The sequence below is a fragment of the Solea senegalensis genome, linkage group LG1 (genome assembly GCF_019176455.1).
Source record: "Solea senegalensis isolate Sse05_10M linkage group LG1, IFAPA_SoseM_1, whole genome shotgun sequence".
Classification (NCBI taxonomy): domain Eukaryota; kingdom Metazoa; phylum Chordata; class Actinopteri; order Pleuronectiformes; family Soleidae; genus Solea; species Solea senegalensis.
The window spans coordinates 40,238,259-40,255,392 of record NC_058021.1 but is presented as its reverse complement, the minus strand read 5'-3'; the positions used below and the strand labels follow the sequence as shown (position 1 = coordinate 40,255,392).

The 17,134-nt window shown below is 39.2% G+C and overlaps 1 protein-coding gene and 2 non-coding genes across 4 annotated transcripts in view; 1 reads left to right on the top strand and 2 right to left on the bottom strand.

Annotated features, from left to right (window-relative positions):
- The window catches only part of pard3aa (par-3 family cell polarity regulator alpha, a), a 314,117-nt gene extending 308,153 nt beyond the window's left edge, over positions 1–5,964 (bottom strand). For both annotated transcript variants that reach the window (XM_044031983.1, XM_044031991.1), the window contains exon 1: positions 5,601–5,964. In XM_044031983.1, coding sequence (XP_043887918.1) covers positions 5,601–5,720 — 120 coding nt within the window. In that variant the 5' untranslated portion in view covers positions 5,721–5,964. The remainder of the gene's footprint in view (positions 1–5,600) is intronic.
- Positions 5,965–12,535: 6,571 nt separating this feature from the next.
- On the top strand, positions 12,536–12,607 carry trnaw-cca. The gene has a single exon. It is a non-coding gene; the product is annotated as a tRNA-Trp (tRNA).
- Positions 12,608–13,037: 430 nt separating this feature from the next.
- trnaw-cca lies at positions 13,038–13,109 on the bottom strand. The gene has a single exon. It is a non-coding gene; the product is annotated as a tRNA-Trp (tRNA).
- Positions 13,110–17,134: the final 4,025 nt, after the last annotated feature.

Below are 17,134 nucleotides of genomic sequence, written 5' to 3'. Positions count from 1 at the left end.
GATGTTTTTCCCTCATTCAACCTAAACGTCATGATTTTGATGCTTCAAACCTTTTCTTGTTACAAGCAGATGCTCAGCTGCTGTAATCAGTGAATCAATGACTAAATAAATCTCTTTTTTTTTTCATTATTACACGTTTTCAGCTTCTAAAATGTTTCTTCGCTCCATATAACAAAGAAATCATTAAAACTGAATAGTTTTGGTTCGTGGACAAAACAAGACATTTGAGATTATCATAATTTCCAGGTCTTTTCAGCATTTTTCAAACGATTACTTGATTAATCAATTCTCAAAAAAATTAAGCTGCACTCCTACTCAGCTGCCTCACTTTGTCCCGCAGCGTATATCCTGACCTTTTCAACTGAGCTGAAGGAAGCAGCTTTCCGCTATTTTTATTTCAAAGCGCCAATTTGCTTCAGGCTGAGGATTGGGCACAGAAACGAGGTGTGGTGTGAGTGTGATATTGTGGGTCCAAGGAGCTGTAGTTGTCTTGTTTTTGTCGAGCGCTCTCAGTGGGAGTGTGTCCTGTCTCTGTGTGTCATTTTCTTTCCTGGATACCGAGGAGAAAATATTCACAGCTTTTTTTTTCATGCTTTGTTGTACAACTCTGAACCATGAATGGATTCATTTAGTGGAAGTAATGTTTGAGAAAATGACTCAGTCGCCTGCTCTGCATTAGCGGCAAATGTGTAATCTGGATCACCTTAAAAGAAAACTGGAAACACAAAACCTGAGATTACACCTAAAAAGCACAGACTGGATGTTTTTAGTGAAGATTCCTTTTTCCTGGCTTTTGTTTTCTTTGTTTATCACCTTGCGTGTATTGAATTTTCATGTGCGGCCTGAATATTTCAATGGTGTAAAGTGGCCCTTTATCAGTGTTGGGGATAATCTGAGTCATGAAAACAGTAAGAATATTTGCAATTGCAAAACAAATTATTATTTATTCAGCAACTTGCAATCAAAAAATGTGATCTATTGCTTTTTAGCATTTCTACAGGTTGCTAGTACATGGCAGAGCTAACACATAGAGACTATAAGCGTATATATCTTCAAAGCCTAACAACGGAAACCCATGGAAAACTTTAGTGCAAAAGCAAGGAAGCATATCACTGCATTAACCACAGGAGAATGCAATGAAGCGAAGAGACGGATGGGACAGCAAATAAAGAAAGCTGACATCACTATCTTGTCTATAAATCTCAATTTGAAGCTATACATGAAAGGAAATCAATTGAGCTTAGCATCCACACATCCATTTTCCACCTCTTTATCCTCCACTTGAGGGTCACGGGGGGAGCTGGAGTCAATCCCAGCTGATCACCGTGGAAAGGTTGTAGAGAAATGCACAGAAGTGGCATGGTGACAATAGCTAGAGGTAAAAAATAACTTGGGCGTATCATAGGAGTGGTGTTTAAGTGGTGATTAACATAGACAACAATGTAAAGCATTCAGTCAGATGGTTTCTGTATAAACTTTGTACTGAAACTATCAATCGAAACAAATCAATCAAAATGTTCAATCTTTCTCGTGACATGGTTTTCATTAAATCCAAAGTCAACACGGTCGCGCTTAAGTCGACTGTGAGGCGTTTGGTATTTTTGTGATATCATGTGCAACTCAACGGGTTTTGAGGGAGCATAAATCACTAGGTCTTGGTCTTTACTTCACACATAAAGAAAACTGGGAACACATGCTGATCATATGTTGCTGAGGAATAACAGAAACGATTAGAGAAAAATATAAGTTTGTGTTGTTCCCTGAGGACATTCTGCGTCGGTGTTTTTCACCCTCTTGACTCAGTTGTGGCATCTCCGCAGGCCTAAATTTGTGGGCAATTATGTGCTTTAAGGCTTTAATTTACATTTAGGTGGAGTTGGGAAAGTGAAAGAAAAATATGATCTGGAGATGCAGCCCTTTCAAGAGCGTGAGCCACAAATTATGGATCAGGCAGTGGCTGTATGTTTGAGTGTCCTTTTGTTTTATGTCTTTGATGGTATACCATATGTGAATGAAATGAGACAGGCGTGGACGAAACGGCTGAACCTCCCAGTCATGTCCATGTGGCACTCCGCACTTTAACCAACAAGACATTCTGGAGGAAAGAAAAATCTTCCTTTTGTGCCTGAATTCATGTCTAGAATATGCTAAATGCTCACTTATTACTTGACTGAGGGCAGTAAATGAGGTAAATGCAGGATGAGAAGCCTGAAAGCATTAATCCTTCACGACCACACAGACTGTGGGCCAGATTGACTGTGAAGTTAATGGTGCTTGAGTGGGGGATTGTTGCACACTTCCTGGTCCCTCTGAGACTGCGAGGAAGCCCTCAGGTGTCTCCAGAGAAGATGAAAACACAATTGGTTCAGTCAATTTAACAGCAAGCTCAGATAAGATACTCTGACTAACAATATTGGCAACTAAGCGCAAAATAAATAAAAGGGCACAGCAGAACTGCTATAACAGGCCAATCGATATACGTTACAAATAAGATAAAGATATTGGAGAATGCAGGTGGAGGCGAGAGACGGGTTTACAGCTCATGTAGGAAGTTCAAAGAATGTGTATCAGATAATTTTAACTGCTGGTACAACAGGCAAAGACTCACACACAACTTGTTTAGTATTTTTTAGTTCGTTTGGCTGACATAAAAGCAGTCAACTGAACCCTGGTTAAAACTAGTTTGGACTAAACCTCTGGATCAATATCACCGAGACCAAACAAATTGAATTAATAACTGATGATCAGCATGACATATAGCAGTGTAAATGAGAAGAAATAAGACTAGGCCTGTAGAGCTCATGTCCACACAAGCACAAACACAAACTGGACCAGAACTAAAAGTCTGCAATGTATATTCTTCTTTCTCTTTCTCTGTTAAAAAACGAGCCACGCTGCAAATACACAGACAGCACATCCGGATGTGTTGACACACTGCAGGTCTTTGGATCTCAACTAGAATCATTTATTTCCCCAGCTGTCAGAGTAACTCCTACAACTAGCATGCCACCCATGTCCTATACAAATACGCCTACATTCTGTATCACTCCTGCTGCACAATAGCCATGTTTCCATAAGCAGCACACAACCATTCCACTCTTTAGCACCCATCCCTTTGCGTACCAGAGTAAAATGATACGGTAAGGTCGCGGCAGTCAGCCAATGGGGCGACAGAAAAACGTCACTACCTTGCGTTTGGTATTAATTACCCATGGACGTTGAGGCAAAACCAGGGCTTTACCATTCCAAACCATGCCGTACTGTACCAAACTGAACTGCAGATTACGGCCCACAGACATGTGGGTTGCACCTATTTCACTCTTTCACTTTTTTCTTGGCTGAATGAAGTCTGGTTCACCTACTTCACAAGGCATAACTGTCTGTGGGAAAATTGACATTTAACATTTGAGAACATCATCATTTGGAGGTTTGGGAAACACCGAGCGTCATTTTAAAACAGCCTTTTACAGCAATACCATGTTGCTGTACTGTTGCATACTATTTCTTCCTGTAGTCCAAAGGTCTTAGCACGGCCTGCTGTGAAACAGTAGTTAGTGTTGACCCAGGGCCAAGTGTTCTCCAGAGGGAAAGCCTACACCTTCTACATTTACAGTACAGCTGCATGGATCAATGGAGCAGTCGCCTCCTTTCTGCTGAACCATGGAAAACCATCAAGCTCTGGTAAAGAAAGGAGGGAATGTGTGTGTGTGTGTGTGTCTTAGGAGGAAGTACTCTTCAAGAATGAGTGTTAATGTTGACCTGCAGCATTCTGCCACTGTTTACACAATGGGAAAAGCTACCGAGGTGCAACAGTGTGAATTTAGCTTTTTCAGGAATTTAAAGCCAAGTTGTGTGTCCCTGCGGAGATGACCATACAGGTTTGAAAGGAAAAGTGAGTCAGTAAAGTGATGCACGGAATCTCTGGCAGCACTAAACCCTGACTTAACCACATACTGTGTTTTTCCTATGTACTCCTTGGAGGTCATTCTGACACCTGTATAAATCTGACTGTTTACCATTCTCTCTAGCAAAGCAGAGCTGAACGCTTTCTCCAAACATTGAGAAAGCAGTATTACAAGCATGGGTTCAACAAGGTGTTCCACTTCTTTGATGAAAAGCTGCGGCATTAACATGGCTCCAGTGGCAAAACCGCTCGCTGGGAAAGAGGAGAAACGGTTATTACCAACTATAGCAAATGGTTTCTGTCTTTAATTCATTCATTCAGAGACTGGCTTAAAGGTAGAGCCACTAGAAAAACACAGAGGCAACAGAAATCTTCCTCCAAGGCGGTTCATGCTGTTATGCACTGCATCATTATATTAGAACTCAAAATCTGTTTTCTAGACACTTTTTTTTACTGGTTATTGAGATCCAATTCAGGTTGCAGTACTTCAATCATATGAAATTACAAAAAAAAAACATGTGGCTCTGGGGCACAAATACTTGAATAGAATAATATTGGCTGCAAATACTTATAAATAACACGTAAATGTAAAAGGCCAGAATTGCTCACAAATTAGACTTTACTGAAACCATGAAAGCACTTTGTGTTGTGGTGGATTTCAGTCATTTTTCATGGTGACACGTCTGAATAAGTTGTCTTACTCTTTCTCTGTTGACACCTACTGTACCTGCATCTTCCTCATACTTAGGCTTTCATTGCCATCAGAGGATAACGTATGACTGAAATGCCTTTGGACTCAACAAGATGTATTTAGGTACTTTCTTTCTTGATTTTTTTATACATGTTTGTATTGCTCATATGTTCATATACTGTCACGTTATGAACATTTTAATTTTTCATTTAAATTTGTTAAAATATTGACAAAAGCTAACTTTCCCATAAATTATTGGATATTTTGCCTGATGCCACTTTTAATTCCAACATTTATGTAATGTTGAAATGAAAGTTAATTTAAACCAAGCCTGTAGACCAGGGGTCTCAAACTCTCAGCCCTTCAGTCATAGTCTGCCACTTAAATGATCGTTTTGGATATTTATTGATTCATTTTGCATTATAAATGTGTTTCATATTGTGAATTATATATTGTTACTGACCAAAACTAACTGAAATGATGTCATATATTGCATATCATAGACTTTTCTTCACTTGACTGGCCCCTCCTCACCAGACTAGAAGTTCATGTGGCCCCTAGAACCTTTGAATTTGAGACTCTGTTGTTCTGGAGACTATATTTTGTGATCAGGTGGTGTTACTATCATATTCTACCTGCAGTTCCATTTCAAACTGTGACTCACTGTCAAACTGCGCGGGCTGCTTTGTTGTTACTGTCATTGCTCAACACTCTTCTCTTTCTCTCTCTCTTGTTGATTTCTGCGCACACTCCTGCGAAATTTGCTATTTCAATTTCAGTACCAATATAACTGCCGTTCTCATTCCACCTGGGGGCCCCTACGTGGGCTGGGGGTCCCCACTGGCTCCTTCTACATGAGGGGGAGACACCGGCTCTTCAGCCCACTCTCTCCCTGCGTGTAGCCGGAGTAGAAGCGCCATGTTGGGAAGCCAGAGTGCACGCAGCAGCGCGCAGCTCCTCTGCGCACTCTGGAGGAAAGAGCGGTACAAAAGCTGTGGCACTCACCTTCGCGATCGCCTTCTTGTACCTCATGGCCGCCTTCTCGATGAGGCTTTGCACTTTTATACTCCCATCTCCGCACGGAACGACCACTCGGGTCTTCCCGAAACACACCGTCACTTTCATTGCTCCTCCGCTGCGTTTAATTCCAATGAGGAAAAAGCCGCGTCAAAGCGTCAACAACCATCTCCAGCGCGTTGAGGGAGGAGAAATAAAGCAGATAAATCCACAGCTGTAGTGAAAGCACCCAAGTTAGTTGTGTTAAGTTGCGCGTCTTTAGGAGGACAAGAGGTGTCCACGCGTGTGATCCAGCGGCGGTGCAGGGTGGCGTCCTCCTCTGTGCCGTGTGTTGACTCACTCACTCACTCAGTCACTCACTTACAGAAAGTTCCCAGCAGAGCAAACCGCCTCTCCTCTGCACACACAGAGAAGAACACAAGGGCAGAGCGCACGCCTGCACTGACAGTGCCAGTGCGCGCACATGTCAGAGCAGGCACCAAGAATGTTCCCAGTTCCTCAACACGCAACTCTGTTTACATTTCTGTGCTTTCATGTTGGAGAAAGTTGATGGATTCATATGTGGTGGGACTTTTGAGGGGAGATGTTTTTTTGTTTGTTGTTGAGTTCATAATGCCATGGTACTGGCAGGTTATTATATGGGCCGACAAATTAGATTTTCTTTTATGTATGATTTGCTTAGTGAGCATTTATTCTTGAAAAAGAAAATTGTGTATGAAATTGGGGGGAAAAAATTAGTGCCAGGGCCGGCCGAAGCCTTTATGGGGCCCTAAGCTGAATTTGATTGGGGGGGAGGGGGGCCTGCAACCACCTAGGAGTAGCCGGTGCTTGACTATTATTGATATAAATATAACACTATGAATTAAATTAGTTATATGTATATCAAACCAGTGTCACCCTATAGTGTTTTTTTAACCTTAAAGGGCAGCGAAATCACAAAAGTAGCCTAGTATTCATATTAAAAGCACTAAGTGTGGCGATACCAAATTAATTGAATTAAATCAGTTTATTAACTTTAAATTTAGATGAAAAATTATGAATTTAAATGAGCAATCAAACACTACTGGTACTACTACTACTACTACAGTATTATTTCAAGTTGGTGGGTGAAACACAAAGTGTGTGTTTATCCTTGACACCTCAAAATACCGTGATGCAGTGCTGTACATGTGTTCAAATATTTTTATTATGTCAAATAAATCAGATCAAATCAAAATCCCCTGTCATAGCACCTGAACACGTTTAACTTTCAATAGACTGTTACCAGAGCTGACAATCTCACAGAACAATAAACTCTGTGGCACTCATATGCTTCCTTAAAACCAACTGTGTGATATTTACACACTGGCCACTTTTTTAAAGTACACCTTTTCAACCGTTGGTTAATGCAAATATCTAATCTGCCCATCACATGGCGGCAACCCAACACATTTAGACAGGTAGACGTGCTGAAGTTCCCACTGAGACTGAGCATTAGAACTGATACTACAGTTCCACAACATAAATGGAAACAGATTTTGCAAGCTGTAATTGACATTTTAGAAAATTGTGAATATACCAGACGCAGCACTGTTATCAGTGAAGCCAGAGTTTCCTTAGTCTGAGATTTGAAATATGCAGAAGACCATGCCTGAAGACACAGGAAGACCACACTCCTGACACTTAATTAGGTGTCCTGTGTACCTAATAAAGTGGCTGCTTAGTGTTGACTGTCACCATCTGTTTTCAGCACCCTGGGGGCTCTTTGGGGCCCTCAGGCTCTGGGGCGTTGCCTCCTTTGTTCATTTGGCAATCCCGCTTTACCTGAGGGAGGGACTATGGCATGAGCAAGACTTAATATTAGCACAGGACCTGGCTGAAATATTGTTCTATAAATGCTCACAAGATAATTCATTCCTGCTGCTTCTTGAAGGAATTTCTCTGCAATCAGAGAACATCTTATCAGATGGAAATGAGTTACGGAGTTATGGTTAGGTAAATTAAAAGAATCTTGATTTATGATCTGGTCACTGTTGTGAGTATTTCACTAACTTGAATGTGATGCAGTGACTGTGATTAGCTAGGTCAGGGGTCAGGGGTCAGGGGTCGACAAGTAAAAGTATTTTTTCTGAGCAATACATCATATCTACATCAGGCGAAACTTTTATCTTTTCATCTGAACTATCCAATCTTGTATAAAATGACTAATTTAACATATTTTTGATTTTACAGGGAAAAGGAAAAAGTGATTTGAATTTGCCACAGACTGTTAATCGTGTATTTGCTTATTTTAACCATAACAAGGCCAGAAAAGTGATTTTATTAAATTTTTCCAGAATAACTTTCAATACTTTGCAGTTACTTACAATTTACTGCATGTAAACAATTTCAAATGAAGAAAAACAAAGTTTATTTAGGAAAAAACACACTATAGTTATACATGAACACCAGATTTCGCGTGTTAAATTTGAAATTTGAACAGCATAACACATATTTAAAATAACATTTCTTTGAGTCTTTGTCTCACTGTCCAAAACACAGGCCGAAAAATGGAAACTTATGTAAAGGCGTTTTTTTCCAGCTGTCTCCTCGCTGGTGACAAAGACACTGATTCACCAGGTTCCTGCAACAGTGCGAGTGAAATTACCGTAATAACCACACCTTGCACCTTTGACTTGCAACTTCTCAGCTTTCAGAAACCGTCGGAATTTTTCCAATTAACAGCACAAACCATATTTACCGTAATTATGGCAATGCAAAGTGCACTTGCGTAAACGTGCCGTCTTCGATACGCTCGGTTTTAAAGGTTTAATCACCAACTTTTTTTACACTCAGGATTTAATTTTATGAGAATAACTTCTCTAATATTTTATTAATAATAAACGTGCTCCATTTCATGTTGAGAATTGCTGCTTCTTCTTTAAATCTAACATTTTACGGATATTTACTCGAGTAGAACCGAGTAGTTCACTGACAGCAATGTTGTGTCATGCACGCGTGTGAATTATTGAACTGGAGTACAGGAGAAGAAGTCAGCCCAAGGCTGGACCTACAACACGACCCACTTCACTGATAAAAGCTACAACCTTTGTATTGAGCTCCACTCGACTCCACGCCTGCAGCTCTTCCTCTTCATGAAGTGAGTGAACGTGAACACACTTGCAAGATCTGCAGATCCTTCGCTCCACTACGTTACCGACACATGAGAGACGAGAATATAATCCCGCACAACTGGTTTCCTCAACATTCATATCTGGGGTTTTATTTAACGTAATTGTGTGACCATAGTTCGTTAGTTTTACCATATTAGTTATTAGTTTAATATAAACCAAATAAAGGCACACATTCGACAAACATATCACTCCATTTATGCAAGTGAACACTCACTCAGTCCTGCTGTTCATGTCCTCATGAGCTTCCTTCATTTATCATTTATCAATTTAAACTGGGAACGAGCCGATACTGGTAAAAATCACTGGATCGGATATCGGACAGTTAAAAATGTAAAATCCGATCCAAAAATCGCATTTATCGTAGGTGTCGCTGTGCACAGACTGTAGAGCAACAGCATTCAGCTGAGTCGTGTTGTGTTTCTTCTTTAAAGGAGAATATTTGTTAGTTGGAAAGTTATGTTTTATATGACCATGAAAGAGATACGTGGCTTTTTCACTCTTTCTTACATTTGGTTCTGCAACTTTTAAATGTATATATTTATTACATTTTCTTGAAATGAAAACACGTTTTTTTTTTATTATTATTATTGTTCTATTTGTTGATGGGCTCCACGTGTGTCTGACCTTGTTCACTCTCAGTCAAAAATGTAGCCCTGGCTTCTTTTATTCAACACAACTCCACAGGTTACACGTATGCACCTTGGCATTGTCGTGCAAATGCATGTGCACCTTGGCTTTGTGTTGCAAAGGTAGAGCATGTAATCTGACTCCAGTTCAGGCTTTGTGTTGTGTTTAAATTGTATCAGTGCACTTGGTCATATTTGTGAACGCTGCTCCATTACGGTCACAAAACTAATGCTCCCCCTAGTGACAAATAAGGACAAAAAAACCTCCCTGAAGAGCAAACTGAAAATGACCTTTGTATTACTTATCACGTGTGCATGTATTTCTTTTTTTTAAAAATTCATCATATTGAATTTCTAATAATTTGACATATTGTTTGTCAGCTGTTGCCCTTGAAAGACGCCAGGCAACTTATTTTCAGCATTTTCTTTGGTGTTAAAAATGAAGCCATGAAGCTTGTTACACTGAAAACTATTCCCCCAGGAATCAAGCTTCGACAGATTCTTCATTTATTCTAAAATGCAGTGGGAAGATGATTAAAATTGTAACCTTTAAACACAAAAACAAATGTATTAAATTAAATTAGATGCTGTGTCACCAGGTAACATTCCCACACTGCATACAGGAAGTGATGTGTTATGTCAGAGAGACGAGACATATGAAATATGAGCCTGATGATTTTGTGGCAGATTTTTAATAACATCTGACAGTAATGTTTAAATATTATGATGCAAAAAAAAAAGACACAGTATCAGTGGTGAAAGGAGAGCAGTTTGGGAGTTTCCTCGACCAGACCTGGAAGACTGTGATGTCAATATGATTCATGAGGAAAATATAGCTTCACCATATCACTGTACACTTGATTTATACATTTGTTTAGCAGCAAAAACAAGATATTACTCTATATAGTCACTACTTCTGTCTCTAATTGTCTGGTTTTGCTCCATCTTATGTTATCAACACTCTCGAAGATAAAGCAGTTGTTTTTTTTATTACCTCCACTGAGGAGGTTATGTTTTCAGCCATAGTTTTCTTGTCTCTTTGTTTGTTTATCTGGAAGAAAGGAAGAAATGATTAGAGTAAGAAGAGTAAGAAGAATTAGGGCCACATGTGATTTAAAAAAAAAGAAAAAGAAGATGGAATAGTGAGATTAAGTCACAGATTTCTGAGTAAAAAGTAAAAATTCCAAGATTAAAGTCAGAACTCAGAAAGTCAGAGTTATGACTATAGTCACATGTGGGCCAAATTCATCTTCCGCAGTTTTGACACTGTAGGAAAGGTGGTGTTTTTTGCTCTCCGAGTGACTTTTCTATTCACCCTTTTTCCAATTTCTTCATTGCTCTGAAACCTTTTAAACGTGTGGCTGCATTTGTGCATTTTCATTTCCACTTATAGATATACTGCACATACTGCTTCCTCTTTTCTAAGTGTCACCTGCTTCAGCATATATTTGGAAAAAACAACAACAACAAAAACACTTTTATCAACACAGGGGCACAGTCGTTGCTCAATTTTCTGACTCCAGACCAGATTTGCTGTGGGTTTAAATTACAAAAGAGATTGCATTACATCAACCTAATCCTTGCTTCTCTTCACTGGTTTCCTGTGCTTTTTAGAATAGATTTGACTTGGTCTAGTTCCAAGCTACACAGCAGAAATGCTGAGCCCACAGCATATCTCATCATCTGTATCTGATTTGTTTTGTTCCTCATGAGGAGGAGGCAGGTAGAGAGGAGGCTGACATCATTGTTTACACATACACTTTTCTATGTACTCACCATGACTTCATCATATTCTCTTTGTCTAATTCTTGTCCAGAACAGAACAACAAGAGGGCTGAGTGACAGACAAATAAGAAAGACATGACATGACATGGTAAAAACAAAACAATAAATGATCATTAATAACTAAAATGATATGACTTCACACAAAAAACCTTACACTTCATATAATTCACCTCATGTGTCATCCAACAGCTCCCCACTCTAAAGTTTTTGAAAATTAAAGTGCTCCATCTGCAGGCTGAAGCGAAGTACTGCATCTTGTCCTCTGTGTGAAATCATGTGTGTGAGGGCCCTCTAGCGGCCACTTTGAGCACTTTATGGCCAGACTTCACAGACAGGGAACAACCCTGATGTTGACATAAAAAATGTAATCAGATTAAGGTAAGAATACGTTTATTACTCATTTGCTACTCATATTACGCATTTGTTTTTTGTAATTAATTATTTTTAAATAATCCCTTATCCACTCCTTAAATCAACAGAAAGTAAACAACACAAAATGAAAAGTCCCTATCATTTTAACTGATGTTTGTGGAGATTGGAGCCTGGAGAACTCTCCTGTCATTGGAGAACTCTCCTGTCATGGAGTGGGAAATGCTGCCAGCTGCTGTTTTGCATATCATTTCTGTCCTGTAGTTCTCCACTCATCACCACTTACCACGAGGATCATGGTAATGCCATTTTATTTTATTATTTTGTAGAATATGATAATGTCATTAAACTCCACATGCAACACAAGTCCTCTTCTTTTAAAAGAGGCACCAAAGTAATTTTTGTTACTGTGATCAAAACTGCAAAACATCTCAAACTACATTTGAATCCACTTTGAATCAATGATAGCAGGGAAATGATGGTCAGTTCCTTCTTGAACTACATCCACATCAGTACTTTCAGCAGCTTTATAAATATATAATATAATATTTATATTTTATAATATATAATAAATAACAAACATATTAAGGAAGCCACTAATTTTGGGTTTTCTGCTGATGTTACATCCTGTGGGAAGTAGGAAGTAAAAAAAAAAGGGCCAATGAGCATCTAGTCTGGTCAAGAGGGGGCCGGTCTTGAGGAAACACACAAAACTGTTGAGTCACATGGGGACAACATGAGCTTAAAATGATCATACAATAGTCCATGGTGACATCACAATTAAGAGCTTCATGATGATATTTCACAGAATTTCAAAGTAAAAGTGTTTGTTTTGATATGGAATATCATGTATACTTCACAGCAAATGATGCAAAGGAAAAACTAATAATATCAAAAATAGACAGAAATAAATCTAAAACTAAGTAACTATAACATTTATAGTGTCACCTCGCTGGCAGCTGATGTTCGGCTTGACCATCACTGTAAAAGAGACTCTGTGGCGCAATGGTAGCGCGTCTGACTCCAGATCAGAAGGCTGCGTGTTCAAATCACGTCAGGGTCATTGAAGGTCAAAACACCAGTTCTTTCTTACCATCAATCAATAGGTGTATTACGTGACCATCTCATTGCATTCTACGGTGAGAGAAGATTATGTAATATGAGACACTTCTTCATTAGATTATCTACAAATGATGAAACTTGTATGTTGTATTTATTTGACACTAATTGATCACAACTACCCATTTTTGCCATTTAAGCTCACTTTGAAAGATGAGTCAAGACATAAATGACATGTCATGTGTTTAAGTGTAATTAGTCTCTGTTTTGTGCTCCGCCCATATTTCCATATGTTATATTGCATTTATTGTTGGACTCTCTTTTACACTCATTTGCTTTGTTAGATTTATATGCAATGCTGTTGCTTGAAAATGTATAATTGTTCTATTTATAGCTAAAAGAAAACATCTTCATATGTATTACGAAAAACACGCTGACCCCGACGTGATTCGAACACGCAACCTTCTGATCTGGAGTCAGACGCGCTACCGTTGCGCCACGAGGTCCTATCTAGCCAAATTTGACGATTATAAATAAGAAGTAAGGTCGAACATGTTTGTTTTATTTGAATTTTGGTGTTAATTAAATACATAAGAAGGCGAAACACGCATTACACGGTCGGAGCTTTGCCTCCCACGCGGAAACGTGACGTCATTTAAAACCACACATCCACATCTGACATACAACGTGTCACAAGTTACCGAGCTTTTGTCACAACACACACGCACACAAACACACACAGTGTACTATATACTGTACATGAAACGAAATATATGAATAAAGTTTTACCTTCTTTGACAAATAAAGTCAAATAAATTGCTGTAACTCAGCTGCACATGGTTGAATCTTTGTACCGTAGACCGGAAGCTGTCGACATCGAGGGCTGGTGTGGGTGTGGTTTAGTAGCTCGGTAGCGCCCCCCATAATGTATTACCTTTAAAAGAAAAAGGGAATACCTACGCTTTAGGTGAATAACAGGAGGCATCATGACACGACATTAAATATTCTCTATACATATATTTAAGAATAATTACATAATAACAGTCAGAGGATAAAATAATTGTTAATAACGCCACCTCCCATTTTGATGACTCTGTTGTTTTTATGTTGTGGTTTTGTGAAAGTACAGCAAACATAAACACAAGTAAAACTGTTTGCTAAAGTTTGCTAAACAAAACAAAACAAAACAAAATAAGATATCACAGTGATCATGTCAGTTTCTCATTAATATTTTGAGGTCTATACATTTATTTATATAGTGCTTATATGTAGTGATTTGGCACTACATTTAAAACTTATCTGAATAAATGTCTTAACATAACTTGATACAATTGAACAAAAATGCACCTAACAGTAACCTTTATTATAAAAGTTATGAAACGTCAAAAATAAATAAATGGTGCTTATGAATTCCTGGAGTTGACTAGAGCTAAATAATAATAAGAGAAGCATGATATTCAACAAAGTCGCTGACACATTTGAAACATTTTCTAAAAGACTGTCTTACCCTGACTCGAGGTATTAGAATCATAAATGAGCCAGATACTAAATCCTCTGCCTGGTTTTTTGTCAATTTTGTTTCAGAGGTTTTGCCAAAAAAACAAGTTAAAACAACACATTACATTAAACATAATTAGGATAATTAAAGATACAATTTGTATCATTACATCTATTTAAATAGGTATGAGGTATAGTATATTAATGCTATTATTACTGTACTCATTTTTGTATCGGACTATACTTGTCTGTATTATAATAATAATAATAATAGTATGTACTGTATTATTATATTAGGTTGCATATTAAATGTCATTGTTTCATAATATATCATTATATCTCGTTTCTACCTGGATAGAGATTGAATTTTGTACCACATTGTTCTAGTGTAAACACGGTTTGCTTGTTCAAGTCATTTCAGGGTCATTCAACATCTTAATCAACACCTTCCTACCATTAATCCATGTGTTTATGACCCTTTCACATTCTGCTGTTTATGTGAAAAGTCTTAGATGATTTGAAGAGGGAAAATATAAGACTATTAGGCACATTTGGATTTCCTACCTCCTTATCAACATTTAATTTTAACTTTCATTTCCCTTTCAGCAACCCATCATTGTATATTATACCTTTATTCACATCTTCCTTTTCTGGAATAAAGACATCCACCTCGTTTCCTTTTTTTTTGCCCGTTCTTTTAGAAACATACAGGCATTCCTGCCTATATCTCTAATAATTCTCCATCAAACACAGCCAAAGAAAGCACACATACATCACAGTGTCTGTCAAGCTAACCATTGGGACAGTTGTGATTAACAGACAGACAGATGTTCTTTGGATTGATAGATATTCTAAACTTCACTTGACTACTTCAATAGTGATAATAATAATATCATGTGTTTCCAAGGTAACACTTATTATTCTCCTGTAAAAAAAAAACATGACGTCTCATGAAGATCAAAGAACATCATCACATAAAAGGAGAAGGATTTATGATTTAGGGCAGCGTGCAAATGAAATGATTAGAAGAAGAGGAAAAGTACGCTATTGGAGCAGGGGCAAAGGGGAGGGAAGCAAAGACAAGACGGCAGTTAATGCAATAATTGGAATAAAAAAATAAAAAATAAAAATAAAAAAACAAATGCCATTTGTAGCAAATGTGTGCAAAGGATTTTGAGGAGGAGAAGGAGAAAAGAGGGCAAAGGACAGAGAAGAAGGCAGTTATGTAACATTTTGTTTGGCAACTGCTGTAAAACACCAAAAACAACAACAACAACAACAACAAAAGAGAATAAGGAATGAAACACGAAAGACAACAGAGGATGGGGTACAACGGATAAAAGAGGGGAAGGAAAAAGGCAAAGAACGAGGAGCAGGCAACAATTCGGATACCAACCGCCGTCAAACACCACAAAACAACCACAATCACAAAGATGGACCTCATGGTGGAGCTCGAGTCCACCATAAACACCATACAGAGGAGTGACAAGTCAAACCATCTACAGGCGTTCGTAGAGGCCTTGCTAGGAGACGCATCCAACAACCCTCGGCCTACACTTCCTCATTCCACAGCTGAGCATTTTAATTATCCCCTGTCTCTACCCCCATTTTCTCCTTCTTCTAATGTGTGGTTTGAACCTCACCCTCTGCCTTCACTTTTTCCACCCACTGTCCTTCCTGATCCATGGAGTTTCCCTCACCCTGCACCTCCTCCTCCTCCTCCTCCTCCCCCCTCTGTCCCACCAGAACAATGTAGTTTCCCTCACCCTGCACCTTCTCCTCCCAGTGCCCCACCTGAGCCACAGGTTAGTCAAATGTACATGTCAACATTACCGTTGCCTAACGTATTGGAGCACATGATTCCAGTGGGAACGGTGAATGGAGAGGTGGTGTATGGCCTTCCATCTGTGACCTTCCCCGGTGTTTTCTCCGCTGCTCCTGCTCCACCGAAGCGGCCGCGGAAGAAACGTCAAAGGCAGCAGGACGACGAGCAGCCCTACATTAAGAAGCCGCCAAATGCCTTCATGCTCTTCCTGAAGATACAGAGGCCCAACGTTATTGCCGAGCTGAACATCACAAACAATGCGAGTATCAACACTGAGCTCGGACAGCGGTGGAGGTCGATGTCGCCGTTGGAAAAGGACAGGTACTTTATTGAGGCTGAGGAAATCAAGCGTCTCCATGAGCAGCAGTTCCCTCGGTGGTCAACCAGAGACAATTATGGGAAAAAGAGGAAGAGGGTCAGGAGGAATGAGCTCATGGCCCCTGAGAGCCAGTGACACCCTCAACAACTTTGGAACCTCACCCATAAAGACACACACAGTCCATGACATTCACACATATTTCTGTTTTTTGTTCCATGTGCCTTTGTATTTCTAATGCAGCAGCTCGGTCCAAAGCTTTAAAGCTATTTCTTCTTTTTCATTCAACTTTCACCCTTTAAAAACAGAAAAGTTTGTTCTGGTGAGATCCAAATTTCTTGTGGAGAACAGGGAAAGAACTGTATATAAGACAAAAAAGTGACCCAAACAAGTGAGGATTTTAAGGGAATAAACCAGTTGCACAGTTCTTTTTGCCTCTGGAAGTTTCTTACTTCTTCTTACGAATTGCACAACCGATCAAGACGGTGAATTAAACGAGGAGCGATGTGTTTGGGAGCGTATCGCGTATCACACAGATGGCTTTCTGGGTGTTATGTCACCTCGTCATTGCTGTGATCACCTAATCTGACAAATAATGACGGAACAGATTGTGGAGTCTAACCTCTGCATTTCAAAAGTGGAGAGTCTATAGATTACAAAACCAACTCCCGCTTCTGATTTATGAGTCACTCCTCTGGAAACTGTTTACTGATGTTATTGATCAAGTGAGGATTAGACAAATCTTTCCATAGACTTCCTCTCAAACAGTTCTTTTTGCAGCCACTGGAGTCACACCCTGGTGGCTGACCAATACGTCCGTCTCACTGGCACTACCAGCAGACTTCATCATGCAACTCAAGCAGTTTCCATGGTTACCATCTTTGTTGTCTCTT